This window comes from Bubalus bubalis, chromosome 1 (genome assembly GCF_019923935.1).
Source record: "Bubalus bubalis isolate 160015118507 breed Murrah chromosome 1, NDDB_SH_1, whole genome shotgun sequence".
In the NCBI taxonomy this organism is placed as follows: Eukaryota; Metazoa; Chordata; class Mammalia; order Artiodactyla; family Bovidae; genus Bubalus; species Bubalus bubalis.
Window position 1 is genome coordinate 186,480,464 of NC_059157.1, and position 26,496 is coordinate 186,506,959.

Consider the following 26,496-nt stretch of genomic DNA (forward strand, 5'->3'; position numbering starts at 1 on the left):
TAGTGATGCCGATCATCTTTCCATGTGCCTTTTGGCCATTTTTATGTTTTCTTTGAGGAAATCTCTATTCGAGTCTTTTAGCCCATTTTTAAATTGGGTTATTAGGGTTTATTTGCTATTGAATTGTGGAGTTCTGTGCATATTTTGAAAATTAACCCCTTATCAGATACATGGTTTTGCAAGTGTTTTCTCCCACTTTGTCGGTTGCCTTTTCCTCTGTTGATTGTTCACTCGCAGTGCTGGAGTTTTTAGCTGGACATCGTCCTACTAGGTCTATTTTTGCTTCTGTTGCCTGTGCTTTTAGTGTCATATTCATGAAATCATTTCCAAGGTCGATATGATGAAGATGTTCCCCCATGTTTTCTTCTAGGAGTTTTACAGTTTTGGGTTTTACATTTAAGCCCTTAATCAATTTTCAGTTGACTTTTGTGTCTAGTGTAAGAAGAGGCTCCATTTTGCTGTGGTTATCTAATTTTCCCAACACCATTTGTTCAGGAGGTTATCCTTTTCCTATTGTGTATTCTTGGCACTTTTGCAAAAATCAGTTAACTGCATACGCATGGATTTATTTCTGGGCTTGCTATTCTGTCCCATAGGTCTATGCTGTTGCTGTTTAGTCACTAAGTCATGTCCGACTCTTTGCAACCTCATGGACTCTAGCCTGCCAGGCTCCTCTGTCCATGGAATTTTCCAGATGAGAATACTGGACTATATCTGTCTTTATTCTAGCTCCATACTGCTTTAATTACAGTAGCTTTGCAATATAGTTTAAATCAGAAATATGATGTCTCTAGCTTTCTTCTTCTTTTCAAGATTGATACACCTAATCAGGGATAAATATTTGCTATAAGAAATAAAATACTAGTTTGGGCAAGTCACTTAACCTCTATGAAATTGTATTGTTTTGCTTTTCCTGAAAAAATGACTCACCACCTGAGTTTATTGGGACACAAAAAGAAAAAAAAAGTAACCTCTCTAGTACTATGCTTGCGTAGGTGTGATCTTGCTCCTTAATTATCAACTGTCTTCATGTACCACCTGGCTTTTCTGATGGTGTGTGTCGCTCCACAGAACTGAGCTCATCTACCCACTGATACGGTACAGTACTGGAAAGTGATCCTACGGGCCCTTCTTAAATTCATGTGTGCTCTGTCTTGTTTCAGAGTTCTTCTGGATGAAGGAAAGGCCACGGTGCCTCTTCTGGCAGAAAGACTTACCACCGAGCTCATCTGGCACATCAATGTGAGTCAGTAGTTTAAGTTGCAAGCTATAAAAAAAAAATGACAGCCTTGGGTACTTCCCTGGTGGTCCAGTGGTTAAGACTTAACCTTCCAATGCAGGCGATACAGGCTCAATCTCTAGCTAAGATCCCACATGCCTTGTGGCCAATAAACCAAAACATAAAAGAGAAGCAATATTGTAATGAATTCAATAAAGACTTTAAAATTATCCACATCAAAAAAAAAAATCATAAAAAAAAAAATGACAACCTGTCCAGGTCACTTTCTTAGTCATGGGTTGACTAGGACACTCCAGTGAAATGTCCAAACCAGCAGATAAATAAGAACATTCTGAAAACCAAATCACTCCTGGTCAGAGGCTCACAAAAGAGCTTCTGAAACAGAAAAGCAGTAACTGCATAGTGCTGAAATAAAGAATTGAATCTGTCAATTTGGGGCAAGCAAAGAGAGAAGGAAAATGCTAACACCAGGTTAGCAGTGTAAAAAGGAGTAAATATCGAGTTAGCAAATTTTTAATAGTTTGTGAACAATTCACAATATAAAAATCACTTTCCTTTTAGACTTCCTGATGGAACACTGGTTAAGACTTCACCTTCCAATGCAGGGGTGCAGGTTGGATCCCTGGTCAGGGAACTGAGGCCCCAAGTGCTTCAAGGCCAAAAATCCAAAACATAATACAGAAGCAATCTTACAACAAATTCAATAAAGACTTTAAAAATGGTTCACCTCAACAAGTCTTTAAACAATAATTTAAAAATATAAATATAAAACATTTTCCTAACTTCAAACTTGTAGGAAATAAATGTTCGGTTTTCAGTGATTCTCAAAATAAGAAAACCACAAAGTTCTCATGATGTCATTGAAGGGGGACTCTGGCTTAGTGCTTATTGAGAAATAGAATATTTATAGCCATCACCATCGCCACTGTGGGCTCCAGGACCGGGCACCAGCCACTGCATCTGCACACCCCCATCAAGAGGATGACTTGAGAGTTGGACCATAAAGAAGGCTGAGCGCCAAAGAATTGATGCTTTCAAATTGTGGTGCTGGAGAAGACTCTTGAGAGTCCATTGAACAGCAAGGAGGGCAAATCAGTCAATCCTAAAAGAAATCAAACCTGAATATTCATTGGAAGGACTGAGGCTGAAGCTGAAGCTCCAATACTTTGGCCATCTAATGTGAAGGTCTGACTCATTGGAAAAGACCCTGATGCTGGAAAAGATTGAAAGCAGGAAGAGAAGGGAGTGACAGAAGATGAGATGGTTGGATAGCATCACTGACTCAATGGACATGAGTTTGAGCAAACTCCGGAGCTGCAGTCTGGGCAGTTGCAAAGAGTCGGACACAACTTATAGACTGAACAACAAATCAAGAGGATAATGGCCAGAACATGCAGAGGAAAGAAGTGGCAGGTGTCCATACTAAAAATAGTCCTCCTATTAAAAATATTAAACCCACACAAGCTACACAAGGACCCTTTCACATCAAAATAGCCCTCTCAGACCACAGTAGATAGTCATTTCTCCTAAACTCTCTAAGTAAGAGAAATACAAATAAAATGAAGATGCAGAAGAGCAACTCTCAATTAAAAGGCCAAGAGAATGCCCTGAAAGAACAATGAAACAGACTTCTTTAGTCTGATAGATGCCGAGTTCAAAAGGGAGATAATGAAAATACTGGAGGTACTGCAGATGGTGACTGCAGCCATGAAATTAAAAGACGCTTACTCCTTGGAAGGAAAGTTATGACCAACCTAGATAGCATATTCAAAAGCAGAGACATTACTTTGCCAACAAAGGTCCGTCTAGTCAAGGCTATGGTTTTTCCTGTGGTCATGTATGGATGTGAGAGTTGGACTGTGAAGAAGGCTGAGCGCTGAAGAATTGATGCTTTTGAACTGTGGTGTTGGAGAAGACTCTTGAGAGTCCCTTGGACTGCAAGGAGATCCAACCAGTGCATTCTGAAGGAGATCAGCCCTGGGATTTCTTTGGAAGGAATGATGCTAAAGCTGAAACTACAGTACTTTGGCCACCTGATGCGAAGACTTGACTCATTGGAAAAGACTCTGATGCTGGGAGGGATTGGGGGCAGGAGGAGAAGGGGGCGACAGAGGATGAGCTGGCTGGATGGCATCACTGACTTGATGGACATGAGTCTGAGTGAACTCCGGGAGTTGGTGATGGACAGGGAGGCCTGCCATGCTGCGATTCATGGGGTCGCAAAGAGTCAGACACGACTGAGCGACTGATCTGATCTGATCTGATCTGATGGATAGAAATGTAGGTTAGTGTAAAAAAGGAACTAAAAACTATAAAGAGGAGCAAAAAAATAAAAATTCATTTGCCAAGATGAAAGCTGATCTAAAGACAATAAATAGAAGAATGAATAATGAAGAAGAATAAACAAGTGATCTGGAAGATAGAATAATGGAAATCACTCAGTCAGAACAATAGAGAGAAAGCCAAATGATAAATGGAATATTTGTCATGCTTGCCTGAACCATTGTACATGACAAGATAAACCTTGAGAACAGAGGTGGAACCTAAGGGCTGGATCCCAGTCCGTGCTAAATTGCATGTTGCATGGAAACTGCATTCTTTTGAACCAGAAAACACATACTCAAAATATTTGTATAGGGGCAGCATTTCTCAAACTGTGTATGGTGCTTGTGGTAAAGAACCTGCTTGCCAGTGCAGGAGACAGATGTAAGAAATGTGGGTTAGATCCCTGGGTTGGGAAGATTGCCTGGAGGAGGGCATGGCGACCCACTCCAGTATTCTTGCCTGGAGAATTTTTGCCTAACACACAGGCAAAAATGTTACCTAGAAAATTTGTTTAAATTCATATTCCTGGGCCCCGGCTGAGCTTCTGAGTCAGTAGGTCTGGGATGGGGCCCATGAATTTGTTTTTCTTAGGTGATCTTTGGGAACATACTTGGAGAAGTACTGATTCTGGTGAAATCCCTTCAGTTTGCAGCAGAGAATTCTAAAAGAAATAACCCTGTCTAAAAACTATGCTGCTAGTACTAAATCCCTTCAGTCGTGTCCGACTCTTTGCGACCCTATGACCTATAGCCTGGCAGGTTCCTCTGTCCATGGGATTCTCCAGGTGAGAACACTGGGGTGGGTTTTTGTGCCCTCCTCCGGGAGATCTTCCCAACCCAGGGATCTAACCCACATTTCTTACATCTGTCTCCTGCATTGGCAAGCACTTTCTTTACCACTAACACTACTGGGGAAGCCCGTCTAAAAGCTGTATCTCCTATCTAATTGAGAAAAGCATCTTTTTTAAAAAGATGTTGTATTTTGATAATATTTTCATAACAGTTCTCAACATTTAAATATTGCACTTAAAATTTTGAATTTCAGTTTTGTACTATTTTAAATTAATTTTAAAATTTATATCAAGATGCAATCATGATCATTTGAAATACCAGGAAAAAGATTAATACCTTTCTGCCTACAAATGCAAACTGTCCAAAGAGAGAGAGGAGAGACCTTATCAACTTCTTGGTACGCTACTCCACAAACTTCCTCTAAATCCCAATAGCTCATTCTGCCTGGCTGACTACACTAACGTCCTTCACTCAGATATCTTTACCTGCAGTTTTTACCTGCTCGGGCTGTAAAGGTGTGAGCAGCTGTGAAGTGAAGTCTGCTGCTTACCACCTCAGTGATGATATCAAACAGTTTGTCTCTCTGAGCCTTTTCCTCTCTTGTGAAAAACAGGCAACGAAGTCACATGCTTTGTACCACAGCGCGGGGCTTCACTAAGATGTAAAGGACTTGGAATGATGCTCAACCCAAAGACAACCCTCCTCGGTGCCCCTCTCCATTGTTCCTGCTCCTCCACTTTGTTAAATTGTTATCGCGACATTGACTGCTTTGGACCTTTGCCAGTCGACACCGACACACAGGCATAACCTCTTCCAAAACACCGTTTATCAGTTTATAACACTCAAATGTTATAGGGAACATTTCACTAAGGAAACCTTCCATTATATTCAAAGGTACTTGTTTGAAAACTCTGAGTCAAACAAACAAAAAACCCCAAACTGGCCACCACCAATCCTCTCCTCACTCTGGTCACATGACAGAGCTGCAGAATTCTCAACACCAGATCGTTCAAGTGTTGCATCCCGAGTCCTCCTTGAGTTCTTAGCAGGAGTCGTGCTCAACAAGAGTCACAGGATAATAGAAGCTGAATGCTTTCAAACGGGACTCTGCCCATACACCTAAGATACCTGTCAGCTAATTTCAGCAAGCAGCAGCATTTCCTTGTTTGCTCTTATCAGGGAAGATCTCCTGGAGAAGGAAATGGCAATACACTCCAGTGTTCTTGCCTGGGAAATCCCAGAGACGCCTGGCGGGCTGCAGTCCCTGGGGTCACAAGAGTCAGATAGGACTTAGCGACTTAAAAACAAAACAAGTTCATCACGCTGTAGCCTTTCATTTCTTGCTCTTGTTTTGTTCAGAAATCGCTCCCCTTGTTAGAAAACCAAATAAAGGAGAAGCACCAGAGGGCGACAGAGGAGCTGCAGCAATACGGGGACGACATTCCCAGCGATGAAGGGGATAAAATGTTCTTCCTCATTGAGGTGGGGATTACCCAGGACTCCCTGTTGCCCTGTCCTCCTTGTTTCTCATGAGGTGGTGGGTGTGGGGAGGGGGTGGGGTGGGGGATGTATGAGGTGGCTGGTGGGTCATCTCACCCCCTTGGAGCCCCAGCCCCCACACCACCATGCACGGCTGATCCAGATCCCTGCTGTTTAATATAATTACAGCACAGATTGATGATTTTATCTCATCTTTTCAGAAAATTAAGGTATTTAATGAGGACATTGGAAAGTTAATAGAAGGAGAAGAAATTGTAATGGAGACAGAGTCTCGCTTATGTAACAAAATCAGAGAGGAGTTTACAAGCTGGATACTCATACTTACCACCAATATCGAAAAAGGTAAGTCCTGGGACAGGGCTTCCCCAAAAGCAACATCAGGTTTACCAAGACCAGAAGCTACTTCTGGCACATAAAAATTGTGCGAAGAGCCGACTGTGCCCACACTAGGGACCTCTTAGTATCTATAACAGCTTCCCAGCCATTCTTGTGGAGCACGGCCCTTGCCAATTCAATAGTAGACCATTCCACCACCTACTTCCAACTATCTCCTTGCTTCTGTGTTTTGAGGCTCGGCGGTTTCACTTGCCCTGTCTCTTTCCTCCTCTTTACCCCCAATCCGAGATCAGCAAGGTTTATGCTTTGACAACCAACTCCTTACTTCCTCTGGCAGAGTTCCAACTTCTATCTGCTCCAGCCCAAAGGCCAATAGGGTGTGTGCCTGTGTGGTGTTGTAGTGTGTGTATGTGTATGTGTCTTTGCTTTGACACTTTAAAATACATATTTATTTATTTATTTTTGGCAGCACTGGGCCTTCATTGCTGCACACAAGCTTTCTCCAGTTGCAGAGAGTAGGGGCTTCTTTTGTTGTGGAGTACAGACTCTAGGACACTCGGGCTTCAGTCACTGCTGCATGTGGGCTCAGCAGTTGTGATTCATGGGCCCTAGGACGTGGGCTCAGTGGTTGTGGTGCATGGGCTTAGTTGTCTTGCACCATGTGGGATCTACCTGGACCAGGGATCGAACTCGTGTCCCCTACATTGCAAGGTGGATTCTTAACCCCTGATCACCGAGGAAGCTCTGTTTTGACATTGAATAAAAGCAGCACTATTCCTTCCATGGTAAGAGCCTTCCAGCTATATGTAGTCTTGGAAGAAGAGCTGTAAGGGCCACAAGAATTTTTTGTTTCTATTTTCATTTAATTAATCAGATTTTTTTCCCTACCAATTATAAACACTCAGCTTCTCTCCTGGCATGATGACTCTCAACTGAAACACAATGGAGTATAAAAAGATTTTTGTTTCTTAACAGTCAATATTTCTCAAACTGGCATTATCAGGCCACAGATAATTATTTTCATGATTAAAAGAAACTCTATTTAGAAACATTGCCATAGGATTCATTGGGTAAGCAAGACTTGAAAAAAATCCCTATCTTTAAACTGTCTGTGAAATTATTAGAATTTATCCTGGTGGTTTGTTTTCGTTGCAGTTAAAAGTATCCTTAACGAAGAAGTCTCAAAATATGAAAAGAAGTATCGAGGCAAAGAACTTCTCGGATTTGTCAATTACAAGACATTTGAGACTGTCGTAAAGCATTACCTGGGGCAGCTGATAGACCCAGCACTCAAGATGCTCCAGAAGGCCATGGGTGAGGAACTCTCATAAAAAAAACTTTCAGATTGTTACCCTTGTACCTCCCATAGGTCTCAGTGCTTGGAGGGAGAGATTGGAATGGAAGTATCAAACACAGCCTGCAGATGTTTGTCCACTTAGCAGGAGGGGGAGAGTGTTGTCAAGGCTGTATATTGTCACCCTGCTTATTTAACCCATATGAAGAGTATATCATGTGAAATGCCAGGCTGGATGAAGCACAAGCTGGAGTCAAGATTGCTGGGAGAAATATCAATAACCTCACATACACAGATGACACCACCCTTATGGCAGAAAGTGAAGAACTAAAGAGCCTCTTCATGAAAGTGAAAGAGGGGAGTGAAAAAGTTGCCTTAAAACTCAACACTCAAAAAACTAAGATCATGGCATCTGGTCCCATCATTTTATGGCAAATAGATGGGGAAACAATGGAAACAGTGACAGACTTTATTTTGGGGGGCTCCAAAATCACTGCAGATGGTGACTGCAGCCTTGAAATTAAAAGATGCTTGCTCCTTGGAAGAAAAGTTATGACCAACCTAGACAGCATATAAAAAGCAGAGACATTAACTTTACTAACAAAAGTCTGTCTAGTCAAAGCTATGGTTTTTCCAGTAGTCATGTATGGACGTGAGAGTTGGACTATAAAGAAAGCTGAGTGCTGAAGAATTGAAGCTTTTGAACTGTGGTGTTGGAGAAGACTTTTGAGAGTCCTTGGACTGAAAGAGATCCAACCAGTCAATCCTAAAGGAAATCAGTCCTGTATATTCATTGGAAGGACTGATACTATAGCTGAAACTCCAATATTTTGGCCACCTGATGCAAAGAATGGACTCATTGGAAAAGACCCTGATGCTGGGAAAGATTGAAGGCAAGAGGAGAAGGGGACAACAGAGGATGAGATGGTTGGATGGCATCACTGACTTGATGGACATGAGTTTGAGCAGACTCTAGGAGTTAGTGATGGACAGGGATGCCTGGTGTACTGCAGTCCATGGGGTTGCAAAGAGTTGGACATGACTGAGTGACTGAACTGAACTGAACTGAGAGTGTGTATGAGCTTTATGTACCTCTTACCTAAGCCTGGATGACGACGCAGTGTGTGGAATAATTAGCTGCTAACCCTGCAGAAAGGGGCTCCCAAGTGGCACTAGTGGTAAAGAGTAAGCTTGCCAATGCAGGATACACAGATGTCATGGGTTTGATCCCTGGGTCAGGAAGATCCCCTGGAAGAGGAAATGACAACGCACTCCTATTCTTACCTGGAGAATCCCATGGACAGAAGAGCCTGGAAGGCTACCATCCATGGAGTTGCAAAAGAGTTGGACATGACTGAAGGACTAAACAACAGCAGCAATCCTGCCAAGAATGCACACCCAGGAAAGGACCAGAAGTTGACAGGATCTGCTTAGGATGGGGGTGGATTTGGTGTCTCCATGGTATTATGTGCCATCCCTCTTTCTCTCTTGGTCTGTAATCTGAAGAGCTCAGCACCAGAATGGGGCCAGTGTATCATGATTTATCCTCCTGTATCTTTAACCCATTTCATTCCTGCTTGCATTTTGCTGATGTTTTGTTCTTTCCTTGATCAGAAATTGTCTGGCAAACTTTCAAGGACACAGCCAAAAAGCATTTTGCTGAATTTTGCAATCTGCATCAAACAGTCCAGGTAAGCACCCACAGTTTGCTTGCTTATAGTCTGCCTGCCAGTGCGGGAGACGTGGGTTTGATCCCTGCCTGGGAAGATCCTCTGGAGAAGGAAATGGCAACCCACTCCAGTATTCATACCTGCTGCAAGCATAGGCTGTTCTGGGGCCAGGAAAGTTCAAAGGCCTCTGTCCCCTGTAGCATCCTGGGATGAACAGAGGTCTGGGTGAGGGATGAACAGAGGTCTGGGTGCAGCTTCCTGGCTCCCAGCCAGCCATTTCCCTCTACCATCTGTACCTTCTTCTCCTGAGTCTCATCAGAAGCCAGGATCTTGTGTCCTCCCATAAAACTCTTCTTGAAAGTGACGCACAGTCCATTTCTGCTCTCAGGCCCCCAATCTGCAAGGAGAGCGAGTTGTCACATAAGTATTTGTGGCCACATACACTCCAACAAAGAACCTGCCCTTGTGAAGCCCTCACTTTCTCTCTTCTCGCAAACTGTTGTCTCTGCCTTCAGTGCACAAAAATCCCTTTGGAACTCAAAAGTCAACCTGTAACCCAGTTCCACCAAGTTACCTCTCCCTTTCCTGGGATGCCCTTGCCCATGTGCATGACTCAGGAGTCGCAGGATTTCTGGGAAGCAGAGATGGAGCTGTTATCCCATGGTGTTCATTAGTACCAGATGCATTCTTGAATGCTTTGATTCAAGCCAACAACAGAGACGAGAGTGATGGGCTTGAACATGTAGACTAAACCGTAACTGAGGAAGCAGAAAGGCAGTAACGTGCGAGGAAACAGGTTGGGGCCAAGAGAAAGAACAGACAGGTGCTCGCTTTGGCAGCATATATACTGACAAACACACAACAGGCAGGAGAGAAGGTGAGCATGGCATGTGCAAGGCGGGGAGCCACAAGAGGCAACAGGTGAGGACACAGCGGAGAGCAAAGTGGGAGCTTCTGAAAATTGCTCAAAAAGCCTCACACCTTCGTTGACCTCGGATTATTTTTAATTCAGTGTTCAACGGTACTATAATAATAGTACAGTATTATAAGTAATAATAGTATGGTATTATAATAAGTAATAATAGTACGGTATAATACGGTACTATAGTAATAGTAATAATACTTCCTAAGCTGTTTAAACAGCAGGGGAAGAAAAGGGAAAGTAATGTATTTCTCTTCCTTATTTGACCAGAACAAGATCGAAGACATAAAAACAAAACAAATGGCAGAAGCAGCAAATCTGATCCAACTTCAGTTCAAGATGGAGAAGCTGGTTTTTTGTCAAGACCAGATTTACGGCGTGGTTCTGAACAAAGTCCGAGAAGATATTTTTAATTCCATGGGAAAGGCTTCAGAGACGCCTCAGTCAAAGCAGCCCTTTTTAAATGATCAATCTTCGATTTCCTCCATCGTTGAGATTGGGGTCCACCTGAACGCATACTTCATGGTGAGCATGTAGGGATACAGATCAGTGTACTGTGGTCACTACCGAGCAGAAAGCAGGTATCCTGGTGGACAGCTGCTTAGCTGAGCAAAGAACAGGGCACTGCTGCGTACAAAGCCCTTTAGGCTGTGAAAACCCACTCATATATCATCTCATCATAGTTTTACAATAACACTGAAAGGGAAAGAGTTAGTTGCTCAGTCAGGTCCGACTCTTTTAGACCCCATGGACTATAGCCCTCCAGGCTCCTCTGTCCATGGAATTCTCCAGGCAAGAATACTAGAGTGTGTAGCCATTCCCATCTCCAGGGGATCTTCCCCACCCCAGGATTGAACCCTGGTCTCCCACATTGCAGGCAGATTCTTACCATCTGAGCCACCAGGGACAATAACCCTAATAAGACACTTTTAATTAATTTGCCCCAAATCAGATTTTTCATCTTAGCAGAACATGTACTCAAAATTGGAGAAGGCAAGGGCACCCCACTCCAGTACTCTTGCCTGGAAAATGCCATGGATGGAGGAGCCTGGTAGTCTACAGTCCATAGGGTCGCTAAGAGTCAGACACAACTGAGTGACTTCACTTTCACTTTTCACTTTCATGCATTGGAGAAGGAAATGGCAGCCCACTTCAGTGTTTTTGCCTGGAGAATCCCAGGGACGGGGGAGCCTGGTGGGCTGCCGTCTATGGGGTCGCACAGAGTCCGACATGACCGAAGTGAGTTAGCAGCAGCAGCAGCAGTACTCAAAATTAATTCCAACTCCAAAGTTCATTATATTTTATTCTCTGCATAAATTCCTAAATTACTATGATCAGAATACAGCAAAACATAAGCACTAACTTTACTGGCTATGTTTTAGCTTTCCTGCAGGTTCTCAGAGGGTACCCAGAGTGCCTCAAACTCAAACTAAGTCCCACAAAGTGGAAGTGAAAAAGCCTGTCCCTAAATTTTGTGGTCCAGTTGACTTCATGGTTTCTAAGGCTTCATCCATTGATTAAAGTATTAGGGTGCATGGAAAAGAAGGTAGCTTTTTATTTTAGTTGAATTTTTATTTATTTATTTGGTTGCATGGAATCTTAGTTGTGACATATGGGATCTAGTTCCCTGACCAGGGATCGAACCCAGGTTCTCTGCATTGGGAATGCAGAGTCTTAGCCACTGGACTACTAAGGAAGTCCAAGAAGGTAGCTTTTAAACTACCCAACTCCTGAAACCCTTTCTTGATTAGGATAGAAAGTAGAGTGACCCAGATGTGGGGTCCAGCTGTCAGGCAAACTGGAAATGCTGATGAAACAAGTGAATGAAATAAGCATTGAAATATGTCCCGATCATCTCCCAGAAGGGACCCGGGGTTCACTGCCAGGAGGTCTCTCCAGGGAGGAGAGTGGAAGTGAGGAGGAGATCCCTTCCAGGAAGACTGGGATGTCCAGAAGGTGGCTGGTTCTGCTGGCCTTCAGGTGGATCTTAGTGTCAGAGGGAATACCTGAGTAGTGAAAATGAGGCAACCCAAATAGATCCTTCCCTTGGTTGGTACTGACCACTGGAGTGGAGGTGGACAGGACCCCAGGACTTAGCATGCATCCAAGGAACTTCTCTCTGCAACCATAGACCCCTCCAGCTGACCCCTCTTACCCCTTCTTCCAGGAAACCAGCAAACGTCTCGCCAATCAGATCCCATTCATCATTCAGTATTTTATGCTCCAAGAGAATGGTGATAAGGTCCAGAAAGCCATGATGCAGCTACTACAGGACACACAGCACTATTCCTGGCTGCTTCAAGAACAGAGTGATACAGCTACCAAGAGGAAATTCCTGAAGGAGAAGATTTTTCGGCTGACTCAGGCACAGCAAGCTCTCTACGAATTCCCCCATTTCAAGGGGTAAATGCCAAAGGAACAGCAGTTCTTCTGGGTTTTGCTTATGTGCATGATCATTAAGGGAGGTGGTCCAGGAATTGGCCTCTTGTTTGGGGCTAGAGCTTTCTGCTGCTGTCTGCATCCATCTCTGCTGTACTGCACTCAGAACAAGAGATTATATCTGAAGTCCTGAGCCGCTCAGAGCTGTCACCTCCTCCAGGAGGTCTTCCCCGTCCTCTGTGAAGAGGGGTCTCTCCAGTACTTGGGTCCCCTATCCCCCAGTTACAGTATTCTTAAATACTACTGCCATTCTTTGTTCACTTGTCACCCCTCCCCATTAGATTAGGAGACCTCAGAGAGGTAAGGTCAGTTCTTATTCTTTTGTATTTCCAGAATCTTTCGTGGCCTCTGGTGCATAGTAGTTCACTTAATAAATATCTCATTGAACAAATGAATGGTGGGGATTACCTGAGGCTGTGGCTTAAATCCAGTTTGGTTGTTTGGAATGGTGTCCCTTAGCTGGTCCTTTTCTTATAAATTCAGTCGTACCACCTGCTTCCCATCATTTGCTGTGATGATGTTTCCCAGCCCCCCAGAGATATCAGCGGCTGAGTGATACCATTTTTAATTTAGTTTCTCTGAATGCAGTGAGCTCCATTGCTGTATTAAGTCTTAAAGAGAAATTTAATAATGAAAAACATTTTTTTTAAATATAGAGCTTCACAACAGTGGTCATCTCTAGATTGGGGGATTATGGATAATTTTATTTTCTCCCTCGAACTAAGATAATGACTTCACAGCAATTTTAGGAGGGTTAAGTGAAACCATTTTTACAGACTATGTGTCCCAAAGCAGGTGTTCAAAGCTGCCAGCAATTTTTCCCTCTAATTTTTCTTTACCTCTAGGTCTATAGAGAATTCCTCAGCTCTAAGACTCTTCCAGTCAATTCTTACATTTAGTTCTTTGATATTTTGACAATTTTTGTATATCATGTTAGATAAGCATCCTTTTGCATATGGATATCCAGTTTTCCTAGCACCATATTTTTTAATGACTGTTCTTTCCCTATTGATCTTAGTTCCCTTGTCAAAAATCATTTGACCATATATGCAAGGACTTGTTTCTGGGCTTTCTGTTCTATTCCATTGGTCTATATGACTGTCTTTATGACATTACCATACTGTTTTGATAATTGTAGACTTGTAAGTTTTGAAATCAGGAACTCTGAGTCCTCCAGCTTTGTCCTTTTTCCCATGAGTTTTGGCTGTTCAGGTTTCCTTGAAATTCCATATGCATTTTAGGATGAATTGTCCTATTTTTGCAAAAAGAAAAGGTCATTGGGATTTTGATAGAAATTGTAATGAATCCATAGATTGCTTTGGGTAGTGCTTGCATCTTAACAATATTAAATCTTTCAATCCGTGAACATAGGATGTCTTTCCATTTATTTGTGTCTTCTTTAATTTCTTTTAGCAATATTTATAGTTTTCTGTGTACAAGTTTTTCAGTCCCTTAGTTACCAAGTATTTTGTTTTTTTTGTAAATGGAATTGTTAATTTCCTTTTCAAATCATTCACTGCTAATTTACATACATGTAAATTTACATATATCATTTTTATGTGTTGATTTTATATCTTGCTACTTTGTTGAATTCATTCTTAGTTATAATAGTTTTGTGGTATATTTATGGTTTTTCTAATACACACAAGGTCATATCATCTGTGAAGCAAAATCATTTTGATTCTTCATTTCTGACTTGGATGCCTTTTATTTCCATAAATTGCCTAACTACTCTGTCTAGAACTTCCAATACTATGTTAAATAAAAGTGGTACAAGTGGGAATCCATGTCTTACAAATTTACTCTGATTTTAAAGAAATGTAATATCAAAATTGAAGATTATGAGAAAATTTAAAAGACAAACATTGGTCTCAGTTTAGGTATCATACTTTTCTTATTTTTTACTTTTCCCCCTCATTTTATGAATTGGGTCACAGGTACAAATAGTAGCAGAACTAAAGGAAAGAAAAGAATCAAATCCCTTCACAGTATAAATGCAGTTGTGAACAATAGAATCTGAGAAAAATGAAATCTGATGTTATCATTTCTGTCATAACTTGTATAGTCAAAGCTGCACCTAAATACTTGGTACATTTCACACATGTGTACACATGCATTCACACCTGTGTGCACATGCACACAGCTTCAACCAAGCCTTCTCACTTACCACCACAGGACTGACCCCAAAACTTAGGTGCGAGGCATCTGGGGAAGATGCTCAGTATCAGGTGTGTGAGTTTCCGGGGAGACTCCAACACAAGGTACCACGACCTGGGTGGCTTAAAACAACAGAAGCTTGTTCTCTCACAGTTCTGGATGCCAAGAGTCTGAAATCCAGGTGTGAGCAAGGTCGGTTCCTTCTGGAGGCATTCCTAGTCCACAAGGACAAGCAAAGTTACTCATTTACAGCTGGCTGTAGCAAGCGGGTCAACCACGGTTGCTTACATTTTGGCAGAAACTCAAGGACAGGCAGAGGAGTGGGAAAGCTTTATAGTGGGGGGGGGAGGGGGATGAAGGCTCAGATTGCACTGAGAAGCTGCTCCAAAGAGAAAACAGGATATTTGTGAACATTTTTTGCTAGGAAAAACATGTGTGTTGCATGCATGCTCCATCATGTCCAACTCTTTGCAACTCCCTGGACTGTAGCCCATCAGGCTTCTCTGTCCACGGGATTTCCCAAGCAAGAGTACTGGAGTGGGTAGCCATTTCCTCCTCCAGGGGATCTTCCTGACCCAGGGATCAAACCTGGCTCTCCTACATTGGCAGACAGATTCTTTACTGTCTGAGACACCAGAGAAGCCCAAGAAAAACATGTGGTCAAGCATAAGATGATTACTGCTGGTCACAAAGAACAGATATCTCAAGTTAATGATTTCAGTGCTTTTCTAAATAGGAGAAGATGCAAGAATCTGGGGCCATTGAAACTTTTCCTTGGTGTACATCTTCACGATTGGTATCTAAGGGCTGGTGTATCCAAGCACAGAGTGCTCCTTGTTTCTTCCCGCTCCTGTGTTCCCCTCAGGTGCACTGTGGGTGGGCAACTGTGCTGCCCAATGGCTTGATCCTTGAGAACTGGAATGTCAGGCAACAATTCTTTTTCTTTACAGTCTTAAGTTAAAAGTGGGGACAAAAAAGTGAGACTTCATTTGGTAGGGACAGAGTACAGGGAAGAAAGAGGTGATTAAATAGTTAATCCCACTAAGGGATTGTAAGTAAAGAAAAAGTATGGGAGACCCTTGGAAGTGAATGATCACTCAAGATAGCACTCAAGTGGTTTTCTAAACCTCAAAACCAAGCAGGCTCACTTAGCAACAAAACCATGCAACAGAAACATGAAACATGCCCCCAAACAAAAACACAATGGTGGCATGAGACTCACATCCTGCCCAGTGAGCTCAGTAAGTTAATGATTCCTAGGATACCATCCTCTGCACTGCTGTTGCTGCTGCTAAGTCACTTCAGTCGTGTCTGACTCTGTGCGACCCCATAGACGGCAGCCCACCAGGCTCCCCCATCCCTGGGATTCTCCAGGCAAGAACACTGGAGTGGGTTGCCCTTTCCTTCTCCAATGCAGGAAAGTAAAAAGTGAAAGTGAAGGGGCTCAGTCGTTTCCAACACTCAGCGACCCCATGGACTGCAGCCTTCCAGATTCCTCTGTCCCTGGGATTTTCCAGGCAAGAGTACTGGAGTGGGGTGCCATTGCTTTCTCCGAGATATATATATATATATATATATATATATATATATATATATATATATGGAAAAGGTGACATTATACTAAAACCGAAGATGATTTTCTATTTTTAGCATATGTTACCACCTTTTTGCTCATTTCTGTTGCACGTGACAGTCCGGACTTGACCATGTAGGCACAAGAAAATTCGCCTGCCTGAAGTGGAGCTGATGATGGAAGTGTGATGTCTATTCAGTAAAGAGGAAGAAAGTGGTCTTTTTCCCCTCCCCATGTTTCCTTTGATTATAGAATTGGATCCCACTAATTTCTTGAGGTGCAGCACCCTCTTGCCTGCCTGCTTATAAGTCACACAAACTTCATATTCTAATAAATCACTTCATATCTATCACATTGCCTCTTGCTGAATTCTATCCTGCGCTCAGACACAAAGGACTTGGAGGCCCCAGAAATGCCACGTGGTGGTTACATTATAACCGAATTGAAACTGTGCACCCCGTTCCTCCTCCGTCCATGGAATTCTCCAGGCAAGAATACTGGAGTGGGTTGCCACTCCCTTCTCCAGGGGATCTTCCTGACCCTGGGATGGAACCTGGGTCTCCCACATTGCAGCCAGATTCTTTACCATCTGAGTCACCCGGGAAGCCCCACACAGAAACCAGTGATAAATGGATTAGTTCCTGCCATATCAGTAAACAGTGATGTCACAGTGATCAGTGACTGCAGCCACAGCTGATGGTGAGCCCGTGTCCCCAAGGCAAGTCAGGAGGGAAAAGAATATCTGCCACCTAGCAGCCATCAGACTACAGCTACACCCTAATTGAGCCCTGAGGAAACAGTATGTGAAAACAAACAATCCTGGCCCCAGATAGGTGAGGTGCATATCAAAGGAATAAGATTTCAGTGAGCCCAGACTCTTGCATCTTCCCATACTTAGAAAAGTGCTCAACTCCTTAACTTGAGATATCTAGTTTTCTTTTAGCAGCAGTAATCTTTTGATGCTCCAAGTACCTGTTTGCTGCAAAAACTTCTACTGATCCCGGCTCCCCCCATTGCCTCCTCAGAGCAGTTCTCTTGGGTTTACTTGAGATCCTGCCTCCCGGGCTTGAAGTCCTAAAAATTCCTGCTGAATAAAATGTAACTCTCAACTTTTAGGTTCTAAATAATTTTTTAGTCAATGTATGCAACCCAGACATGCCTGTGCAGAATGCCAATGACCTCAGCTTTTTCCTCCATCTCCACCACCTTTCCCCAACTCTAAGACCACCCTGCTTACCCCATAAATATTCCAACTCCCTCATATTCTGGGAGGTGGATCTGAGACTTGTTCTCTCTTCCCCACTCTTGGCTGCTTTGTGAATAAACTCTTTCTCTGCTGCAAACAGACCTGGTTTGGTAACAAATCCCTGGTCATTTGAAGCTAATTGTTCCAGGAGTTACTGTTTGACTTCTCAGACTATTGGAAACGGCGATCTGACTTCCTACAAGTTGGCCTAAGACAGGCTGACTTCCTTGGTTGGCTACCGAAAAAATTGATTGGTTTCCTAGACAAGTCGCTCCAGCCTGAAGGTCAGATTTTTCACATGTGGTCTGATCATTCACTGTATGTTAAGCCTCTGACAGCTTACAGAGAAGGGAAAGAGGTGAGGAAGTAAAGTAAAAGAAGTCCTGTAAAATATCTCCTGGTTTCACCAGTCTTGGGGAGGGGGAGGTTAATTTCTTCTTTCCTGCAGCCATTCAGAGGTGGGTAGGTCAGGGTGTCTCCCTGTGAAATGAACAAAAGCAGTTATGTTTAACATTCAGGCAGAGGGGCAGGGTTCCCTGAGGTCTTGTGGGGGCCTTCCTTTCTCCTCTACCCTTGGACACTGCAGACCTGCTCCTACAGGTGAAATCTGCTTTGATCAAAATCTGGTGATCTGCCTATGCTTGAATATGATCCCTCCTGAAGCTGATTCCAGCCTCTCTACCCCCACACTGAATTAATTTTTGGAGACAGATTTGGATGAAGTAGAAAAGAATAGCTTTATTGATTTGCCAGGCAAAGGGGGCCACAATAGGCTAATGCCTTCAAAACTGTGTGTCCCAACGTGGAGAGGGGAGTGAGAAGTTTTAGGGTAATGGTTCAAAGAGGACATGGTCAGCTTGTGGACATTCTTCTCATTGGTTGGTGATGAATCAACCTCTGGTTCCAACTATACTGGGGTCTATGCACTTATGGGCATACCACTAATTTCTCCCACCTGGCAAGAGTTTCAGTATCTGCAGAACAGCTCAAAGATATTGTTTTATACATCCCTTGATGGGGAACCAGGACCTTGGTCCAAGGCTGTACTATTGCCTCTTAACTGTTTCTCCCTTGTCTCAGCATCACCTCCCTTCCCTAATCGGCAACTGCTGGAACTCAGGAAGGGAGGCTGAATGAAGCCTATTTTCTGTAATCAAGAAACAGGGGACACAGAAAGGCTTTTGTGCTCAGGAACCCCACAAGATCCTGCTCAGTATCACTCTCTCCCCTCCCTTCCCTTGAGATTCCATACTGGGGGGGAGGTGGGGTGGGGAAGGAATATTCTCCCCAATCAATGGTGCAGTGATAATATAACAGACAAAATCTGACTCCATGTTGGATCTGTTTCTTTTACTTTGACCTCTGCTTTTCATTGCTTTTGTTCTGTCTATAGCTATGTTGTCATTGTTTAGTCTCTAAGTTGTGTCCAACTCTTTGTGACCTCATGGACTGTATCCCACCAGGCTCCTCTGTTCGTGGCACTTTCCAGGCAAGAATTCTGGGGTGGGTTGCCATTTCTTTCTCCAGGGGATCTTGCTGACCCAAGGATTGAACCTGAGTCTTCTGCATTGCACGCAGATTCTTTACTGCAGAGCCACCTGGCAAGTCCGTAATGGCCTGCCTTGGGGATGGTGCCCCTCTACCTGAATGTTAAACCAAACTGCCTTTGTTCAGCTCACAAGGAGACACCCTGACCTGCCCACCTCTGAATGACTGCAGCAAAGAAGAAATTAACACAACTACTCCCCAAGACTGTGAAACCAGGAGATGTTTTGCAAGACTTTTGGCCTTTTTATTTCACTTCCTCACCTCCTCCCCCTCTCTGTTCTATAAAAGAAATTAGCATCCAGACCCCCGTAAGATGGTCCTCTAGAACTCTAGTTCACCATCTTCTTGGATGGCTAACTCTTTGATAAAGTCACTATTTTTTGTGATAGCTTACAGCGAATGGTGCCCAGCTCGTGGTCTCTAAAGGAGAAAATTTCTCTCCGGGACCAAAGACACAGTCTCAGTCACTCAGAGCTTCATGCAGCATATATTTTATTAAAGTGAAAGGATAGAGAAAGCTTTTGACATAGTCATCAGAAAGAGGTAGAAAGAGTACCCCTCTTTTTGAGGTTAAGCAGAGCTTTATACATTTTTCAGTTGGCAAAGTAATGTCTCTGCTTTTAAATATGCATAGTGACATGGTATAATGGTTATTATATTTTTACATAACCAATTACTCCAAATTTTAGCCCTGAAATTTCCTCATCATTTCTTGACTCAGAAATTCACATGAGCCTCAGACTGGTGCCTCTGGCCCAGGGTCTTTCCTGAAGTTTCAGTCCAGCCGTGGGCCAGTCAGCTGCACTTGAAGGCAGAAGATAGATGGGTTCCAGGTCAGACATTTGAAGATGAAGTTCCAATACCCTGACCACTCAATGTGAAGAGCCGACTCATTGGAAAAGACCCTGATGCTAGGAAAGCTTGAAAGCAGGAGGAGAAGGGGATGATGAGGATGAGATGGTTGGATGGCATCAGCAACTCAATGGACATGAGTTTGAGCAAACTCTGGGAGATGGTGAAGGACAGGGAAGCCTAGTGTGCTTCAGTCCACGGGGTCGCAAAGAGTCAGACATGACTTAGCAACTGAACAACAATAGGTTAGATATTTACAGACAGAAATAACTTCCAGATAGAAATAATAACAGGAACAAGGTCAATAGCTGGCTTTGCCTCTAGATAGACAATTAAGATTAACAGTAATGGCATTGGCAAGAGCCCTGTCCAGATAAGAGACAAAGACCACATATTTCTCATCCTCAAGGTCAAGACGACCTTCTTGACTGCACATGCACAGGAAGGCTCCTTGGGGGGTCAAAAACGGAGGGAGTTGGCACCCTCCCTACAGGTAGTGATGTCAACCTACCTGGGGACCTCTTAGCTGTAATCCAACTTGGCTAAGAGATGTGTGCACACATGGGAGGTTCCCAAGATATACCAAATACAGCCACAGAACCAGGTAAAGCAAGATGATTGGCCAGAGGAAACCTGGAAGAAATGCCCCATGTAAGTAATTCAAACTACCATAAGGGCGTGACTCTGAGCCCACCCGTGTGTGTCTATTCACACCTACTCTTTTTTTCTCCTAATAAACACTTTACTTGTTTCACTCTTTGTGGAAATTTATTTCTACACAGCCAGTGGGCCGGGGCCTTATCACCAGCCACTGGCCCCGGTGGTCTAATGGCTAGGATTCAGTGCTCTCACTGCCGGGGCCTGACCTCACTCTCTGGGTAGGGAAGCCAACCCTGCTGCAAGCCGCTGCAGGCCAAGGCCACCCCAGATCAAGTCCGTTTCTCTGAGCTCCATTTCCCATTTGATTTATTTTTGCAATCTTCCAGATCATGTGTGTAGACAAATTAGCCCAACACCTGATGTGGTCACTCCACAGATGCTCCATAGCCAAGAGATGGCAATTTTAACACAGAAATTCAACTTTATTCCATAAAGCATGGAACTCAGTTGCAGACAGAGGAGGAACTGAGTTGGAATTTGCAGGAAACTGGTATAAAGAACAGCCTGGGTGGACCAATTTCCATTCCCCTCGGGAGAGTTCCCCGGAAGGCAGGTAACATGCACTGTTGCCTCCTCCATTGGAATATCAAACCTTCGCCAAGTGATCACGATGAATGCCAGCTAGACAGCTGGCCCTTATCCAGGACAAAATGATTTTGGAATGGCCACCAACCGTCCCCAGAGACTCCACATTGGGCCACATGAGAGCTTCTCAAGTAGCTCAACAGTAAAGAATCTGTCTGCAACACTGGAGATCTGACAGGAGATGCGAGTTTGATCCCTGGGAGTTCCATTTCTGGGTCAGGAAGATCTCCTGGAGGAAGAAATGACAACCCTCTCCAGTATTTTTCCTGGGAAATCCCTTGGACAAAGACGTCTGGTGGGCTACAGTCCCCGCGGTTGCAAAGAGTCCAACTGGGCGACTAACACCACCACCAAGCCTCGTCCCAGGGCCACCAACTCAGCTCCACCAGTGACAGACCCTGCGTTTCTAATAAGCTCCAGGGTGAAGCCGATACTGCCGGCCGGGGGACCTTCCTTTGAGAAGCACGGATATATGTCACCCGCACAGAAGAGAAAACGCGGCAGTGACACCAGACTCAGTCTTCAGCAGGGACTGACAGGGCCCTGACCAGCATCAGAGAGGGGAGCATGACCCTAGTGGGTCAGTTCCCAGGCCCCCCGGAGCCCCGCGCAACCCTGCGCTCCGGAAGAACTGCGTCCGGGCTGGATGCAAGGTCCTAGCAGCAGCGCGGCCACAACGCGCAGCGCACAAGACAGCCAGGCTGTGAAATCATCCGGGGGGCGGGGGGCGGACCCCTAACTCCACCCCTTCCACCTCCCGCGAGTCCTTCTGTCTCCTGAGGCTCCGCCCCCCACCCCGCGCACCGCCCCCTCCTCTCCGGGTCCCTGGACTCCGGGGTGGCGCCAGTAGGACTTTCTTTTTCTGAACAGAGAAGAAGAAACCGAAACCCAACTTGAATAGACTGGGAAACCGGAGATCAGAAACTGAGAGGCCTGGGGGAACTCTCCGGAGGTCATGTAACCTCCGGAGTGGTCATGCAGGCCACTCTGCAGGAACAGAGCCAGTCCTCCGACTCTTCACTCACTCATTCATTCTAGAAACATTTATTGAAATGCTGTGTGTCAGGAACTGTGCTGAATCACAAGGATAGCAACAAACACCACCGACTTGTCCGCCCTGTTGATGGCCTGGTAGCAGACAGGGCGTTCAAGAAAAGACCAAGACGGTGTGATGAAGCCATGGTCCCGGGAAGCCGGAAGCTGGGGCGGGGAGCTCCCAGAAAGCAAGTCCATTAGGCCTAGAGAAGGACGGAGGCTGGCTGACTTCAGGGGAGAAACCCAGGTGGAAGATGAAAGCCCTGAACTGGAAGTTCTTGTGCAGTGAGGAGGCATTACATTCAGGCAATGGAGGTGGAGCAAGGTGAGGCTGGGCATGCCAAGCTGAGCAGGTTGGAATGCCTCTACCCTCTCCCACCCCTGCAGTGGGGCACGGGGGTCCGTTCGCTTCCCACAGGTATCTGAGGAAATGCACCAGTTACAAGTAGGGAGTGATGCATAGAAGACTGCTCAGCCCGGCTTCCCATTAACACCAGTGCCGGGGTCCAGCCCCGGCTGATCCAGGGTATTCGAAGGAGAGACGGCTAGGCGACCTATTCAAATGTTAATTAGATATAATAAAGAGGAATAGAATGAGGATAGCTCAGTAGGAAAATTCAGTGGAGAAAAGAAGCTGAGTGGCTTGGTTTACGCGGAAAATCAATATAACCCGTGACACCAGGTTAGCTCTGACCACGGAGGCCGCAGGCGCCCTCTCGAATAGCGGAAGGTGCCCCACCTTAGACACCTTCTCGAGTGGGTCTTAGAAGCCCAGGCAAATAAATGGTCGCAGAGGACATCCACGCTCCAGATGGACACTCAGCTAGAAGTTAAAGGGAAGAATGACATGGGGAGACCAAGCGTTGGTGAGCAAGGCCCATAGCTTTATTTTCAACAGGGGCTTTTATACCCTAAGTTACACATAGAGGACAATAGGGGATGCAAAATCAGCAGTCTTTGATGCTTATCAAAACCAGGGTTTCTTTCCTGCAGATTTATCGTATACAAATGGTTTAGGTGATTTACATCATCTTCTGGCCAGAGGCCTATTAACATTTTATGACTCTTGACAAGGACTTATCAACAAAGACTTATTTTCTCTAAGAGTAATTATTTTAAGGTTTGGCGCCATCCTCCGAAGATAAGATTACGTTCCTATAGGGTGGATGTGTAATGGGTTTACAAAGGAAAGAATTTACTACCTTAAGGGTCTAAAGTTACTAACACCAGGCCACTACTTATTTTTTCTACATACCAACTATATTAATTAATGCACATTCAAGGATACAATTCAGGGGATGTGAAAACTTGGCAACAAACATTGGCTCATCAATGAAATCTTTTACTAGTTTTATTCTGACAGTTTCTAATTCTCTGAGAGGCTCTAAGCTATTTGAATATCTTAAGCTTCCCGTGCCTCTGGAGGCTGGGAGACTGTAAACAATCCTATGCATAGCTGTAGGTGTCCGGGTAAACTTGTCAGGCGAGTTAGAGAGCCATCTGAGGGGTTTGGATTTAAACACTCCTAATTGCCCAGGAACTTTATTAATTGGAGCTGTAAGTTAACTCTTTGACAGAGAGAGTGAGATGGTGGTGGGGGACAGCCCCCAGTAAAGTCAGAGGTGAGAGCACAAAGCAATAAAGTAGGCAGACTCTGGTTTTGGGGGGGTAGATGCTCGAGAACATCCGGGGGCACTCCCGAGGCTCGATCCCGCCTTTGCGTATGCCGAGCCCCCTTCCTCATGACCTTTGTCACGAGTGGAATGTCTCTCGCCGGCTCCCGGCACACCAGTGCACCTCTCCTCTGCAGAGCCAGGCCAGCAGGTGATGAGAGGGCTGGACAAGGGCCAGAGAGACCTACAGAGCCCTGAGCACCCAGGACAGCACAGGCAGGAGGGGTTCTGGAGTCAGCATGATTTTTTTAGCCTCTGATATGCTTTCCTGGAAAAGACCCTGATGTTAGGAAAGATTAAGGGCAGGAGGAGAAGGGGGAGGCAGAGGATGAGATGGTTGGATGGCATCATCGACTCAATGGACATGAGTTTGAGCAAACTCTGGGAGATGGTAAAGGAGAGGGAAGCCTGGCATGCTGCAGTCCATGGGTTGCAAAGAGTAGGGCACGACTGAGCAACTGACCAGCAACAAATGCTTTCCTGTGGATGCTGTGTTTTTGCCAGACACTTTAATGAAGTTAGGAAACAGTAAGAAGAGGGTAGAGGGCTTCCCAGGTGGCGCTAGTGGTAAAGAACCCGCCTGCCAATGCAGGAAACATAAGAGACATGGGTTCAATCCCTGGGTGGGGAAGAGCCCCTGGAGGAGGACATGGCAACCCACTCTAGTATTCTTGCCTGAAAAACCCCCATAGACAGAGGACCCTGGCAGGCTACAGTCCATGAGGTCGCAATGAGTGGGACCCGACTGAGTGACTAAGCACACACATGATTACTAAGCAATCACTGTTGGTAAGTAGTTAGGCACTGGAGCATCCAAGCTTGATAGGCCTTTATCAAGATGACAGCCTCACCGAGGAGGTGGCTGTATCCGCACTATGCAGAACATCCATCTAAAATGCAAAGCATCTTTGCCTGAGCTAATTAGGCCCACGGAAGGGGAGAGGTGGAAGAGGTGCGACCCAGGCTGGAAGAGGTGTGACCCAGGCTTAGAAGGAGCTGTCCAGGGTAGCTGCAGAGACAGGAAACACACAGCTGGGGCTTGACCAGAAAGGAGCATGTCTCTGGGAGCCCAGGATGACAGTTAGGTCAGCAGAAGTGGGATCAGGGGTGGTGGGTGGTGAGTGGGGTGCTGAGGCTGGAGGGCAACTCTCAAGGGCTAAGAGTTTGACACTTACCTGGTAGAATATAGTGTCTCTCTAGTAGGGGAAGAGTAGTCCACAAGTCAGGTAAAAGGTTGTGAACTTCCCAAGAACAAGAGCTGCATCTTGTCAGCTTTAGCATGGAGAGAAGATGCTAGGGAACCCAGGCTTAAGAACAAATGTCTTGATTGCAGTCTAAGCTCCCCCACTTCCTAGTCAAGGGGCCCAAGAGTAACCTAACTTGTTGGCCTCAGTCTCCTCATATGTAACATGAGCGTGATGATCTTACTCCCCTCACAGGGTGGTTCTGAAGGTGAGTTATTTCCTCAGGGTGGCACCCACATACTATGGCCTAGAGCATACAAGCTATTATTGTCTTATTATTGAATTACGTCCCAAACAAAACCCTGGGCTCTTTAGGGAACTACCTTCTAAGGTGCATATAGAAGCAGCAGGTACCAAAATCCCAGACCAGGAGGCAAGAGGGGGAGGAGCGTGAAGCATCTGGGCACCAATGTTAAGGATACACTTGACCTACTGACAGGGAGTGATTCTTTAAACACTGAACTCCAGGCACCTCACTCACCTGTTCCTAGTTCTGGCCTGGGCAGTGACTTTTGCCCTGGCCAATTTTCACTTTTGCCAGTGGCTCTTCCTGAGTTCATTTGTGTACAGGAGTCAAGGGGAGAGCCTCCTGTGGTTTGAAGAATTAGGATCATGCCTCAGATTTAAGTCTTCACTCTTCTTTGTGTCAACTGAAAAAATACATGCAAGCTAAAAGTTTGGAGGTATGCATTATTCAACAGAAACTTTTAGGACTGCAAGCCCAGGAGACAGCATCTCAAGTGACCCTGGGGAAACTGCTCTGAGAACAAGGGGGCTGGGGAGAAGCCAGGTTATATAGATGTTTTGCAACAAACGGCAGGTAGTTTGAATGCCAAAATTTTTTTTTATAAATTACAGAAAACCAGATAATTCCAAGTTAAGGAATTTAGCAGCTTTTCTTTGTATGCGCCTAGTCCAAGCTATAGTTTTTCCAGTAGTCATGTATGGATGTGAGAGTTGGACCATAAAGCTGAGCACCAAAGAATTGATGCTTTTGAACTGTGGTGCTGGAGAAGACTCTTGAGAGTCCCTTGGACTGCAAGGAGATCCAAATAGTCCATCTTAAAGGAAATCAGTTCTGAATATTCATTGGAAGGACTGCTGCTGAAGCTGAAACTCCAATACTTTGGCCACCTGATGTGATGAACGGACTCATTGGAAAAGACCCTGATGCTGAGAAAGATTGAAGGCAAGAGGAGAAGGGGATGACAGAGGATGAGATTGTTGGATGGCATCACCAACTCAATGGACATGAGTTTGAATAAACTCTGGGAGTTGGTGACGGACAGGGAGGCCTGGTGTGCTGCAGTCCATGGGGTCACAAAGAGTCGAACACGACTGAGCGACTGAACTGAACTGAACTGAACTTGAACATTCTTTGGCATTGCCTTTCTTTGGGATTGGAA

General features: G+C 44.8%; 1 protein-coding gene across 5 annotated transcripts in view; it reads left to right on the top strand.

The window, feature by feature from the left end:
* Positions 1-14,300, top strand: part of MX2 (MX dynamin like GTPase 2) — a 37,491-nt gene extending 23,191 nt beyond the window's left edge. For 4 of the 5 annotated variants that reach the window (XM_044938082.1, XM_006076943.3, XM_006076945.3 and 1 more), the window contains 7 exons: positions 1,164-1,242; positions 5,716-5,838; positions 6,057-6,198; positions 7,348-7,506; positions 9,101-9,177; positions 10,349-10,603; positions 12,246-14,300. In XM_044938082.1, the coding sequence (XP_044794017.1) occupies positions 1,164-1,242; positions 5,716-5,838; positions 6,057-6,198; positions 7,348-7,506; positions 9,101-9,177; positions 10,349-10,603; positions 12,246-12,485 (1,075 nt within the window). In that variant the 3' untranslated portion in view covers positions 12,486-14,300. 5 annotated transcript variants of the gene reach the window in all.
* The last annotated feature ends 12,196 nt before the right edge of the window (positions 14,301-26,496 follow it).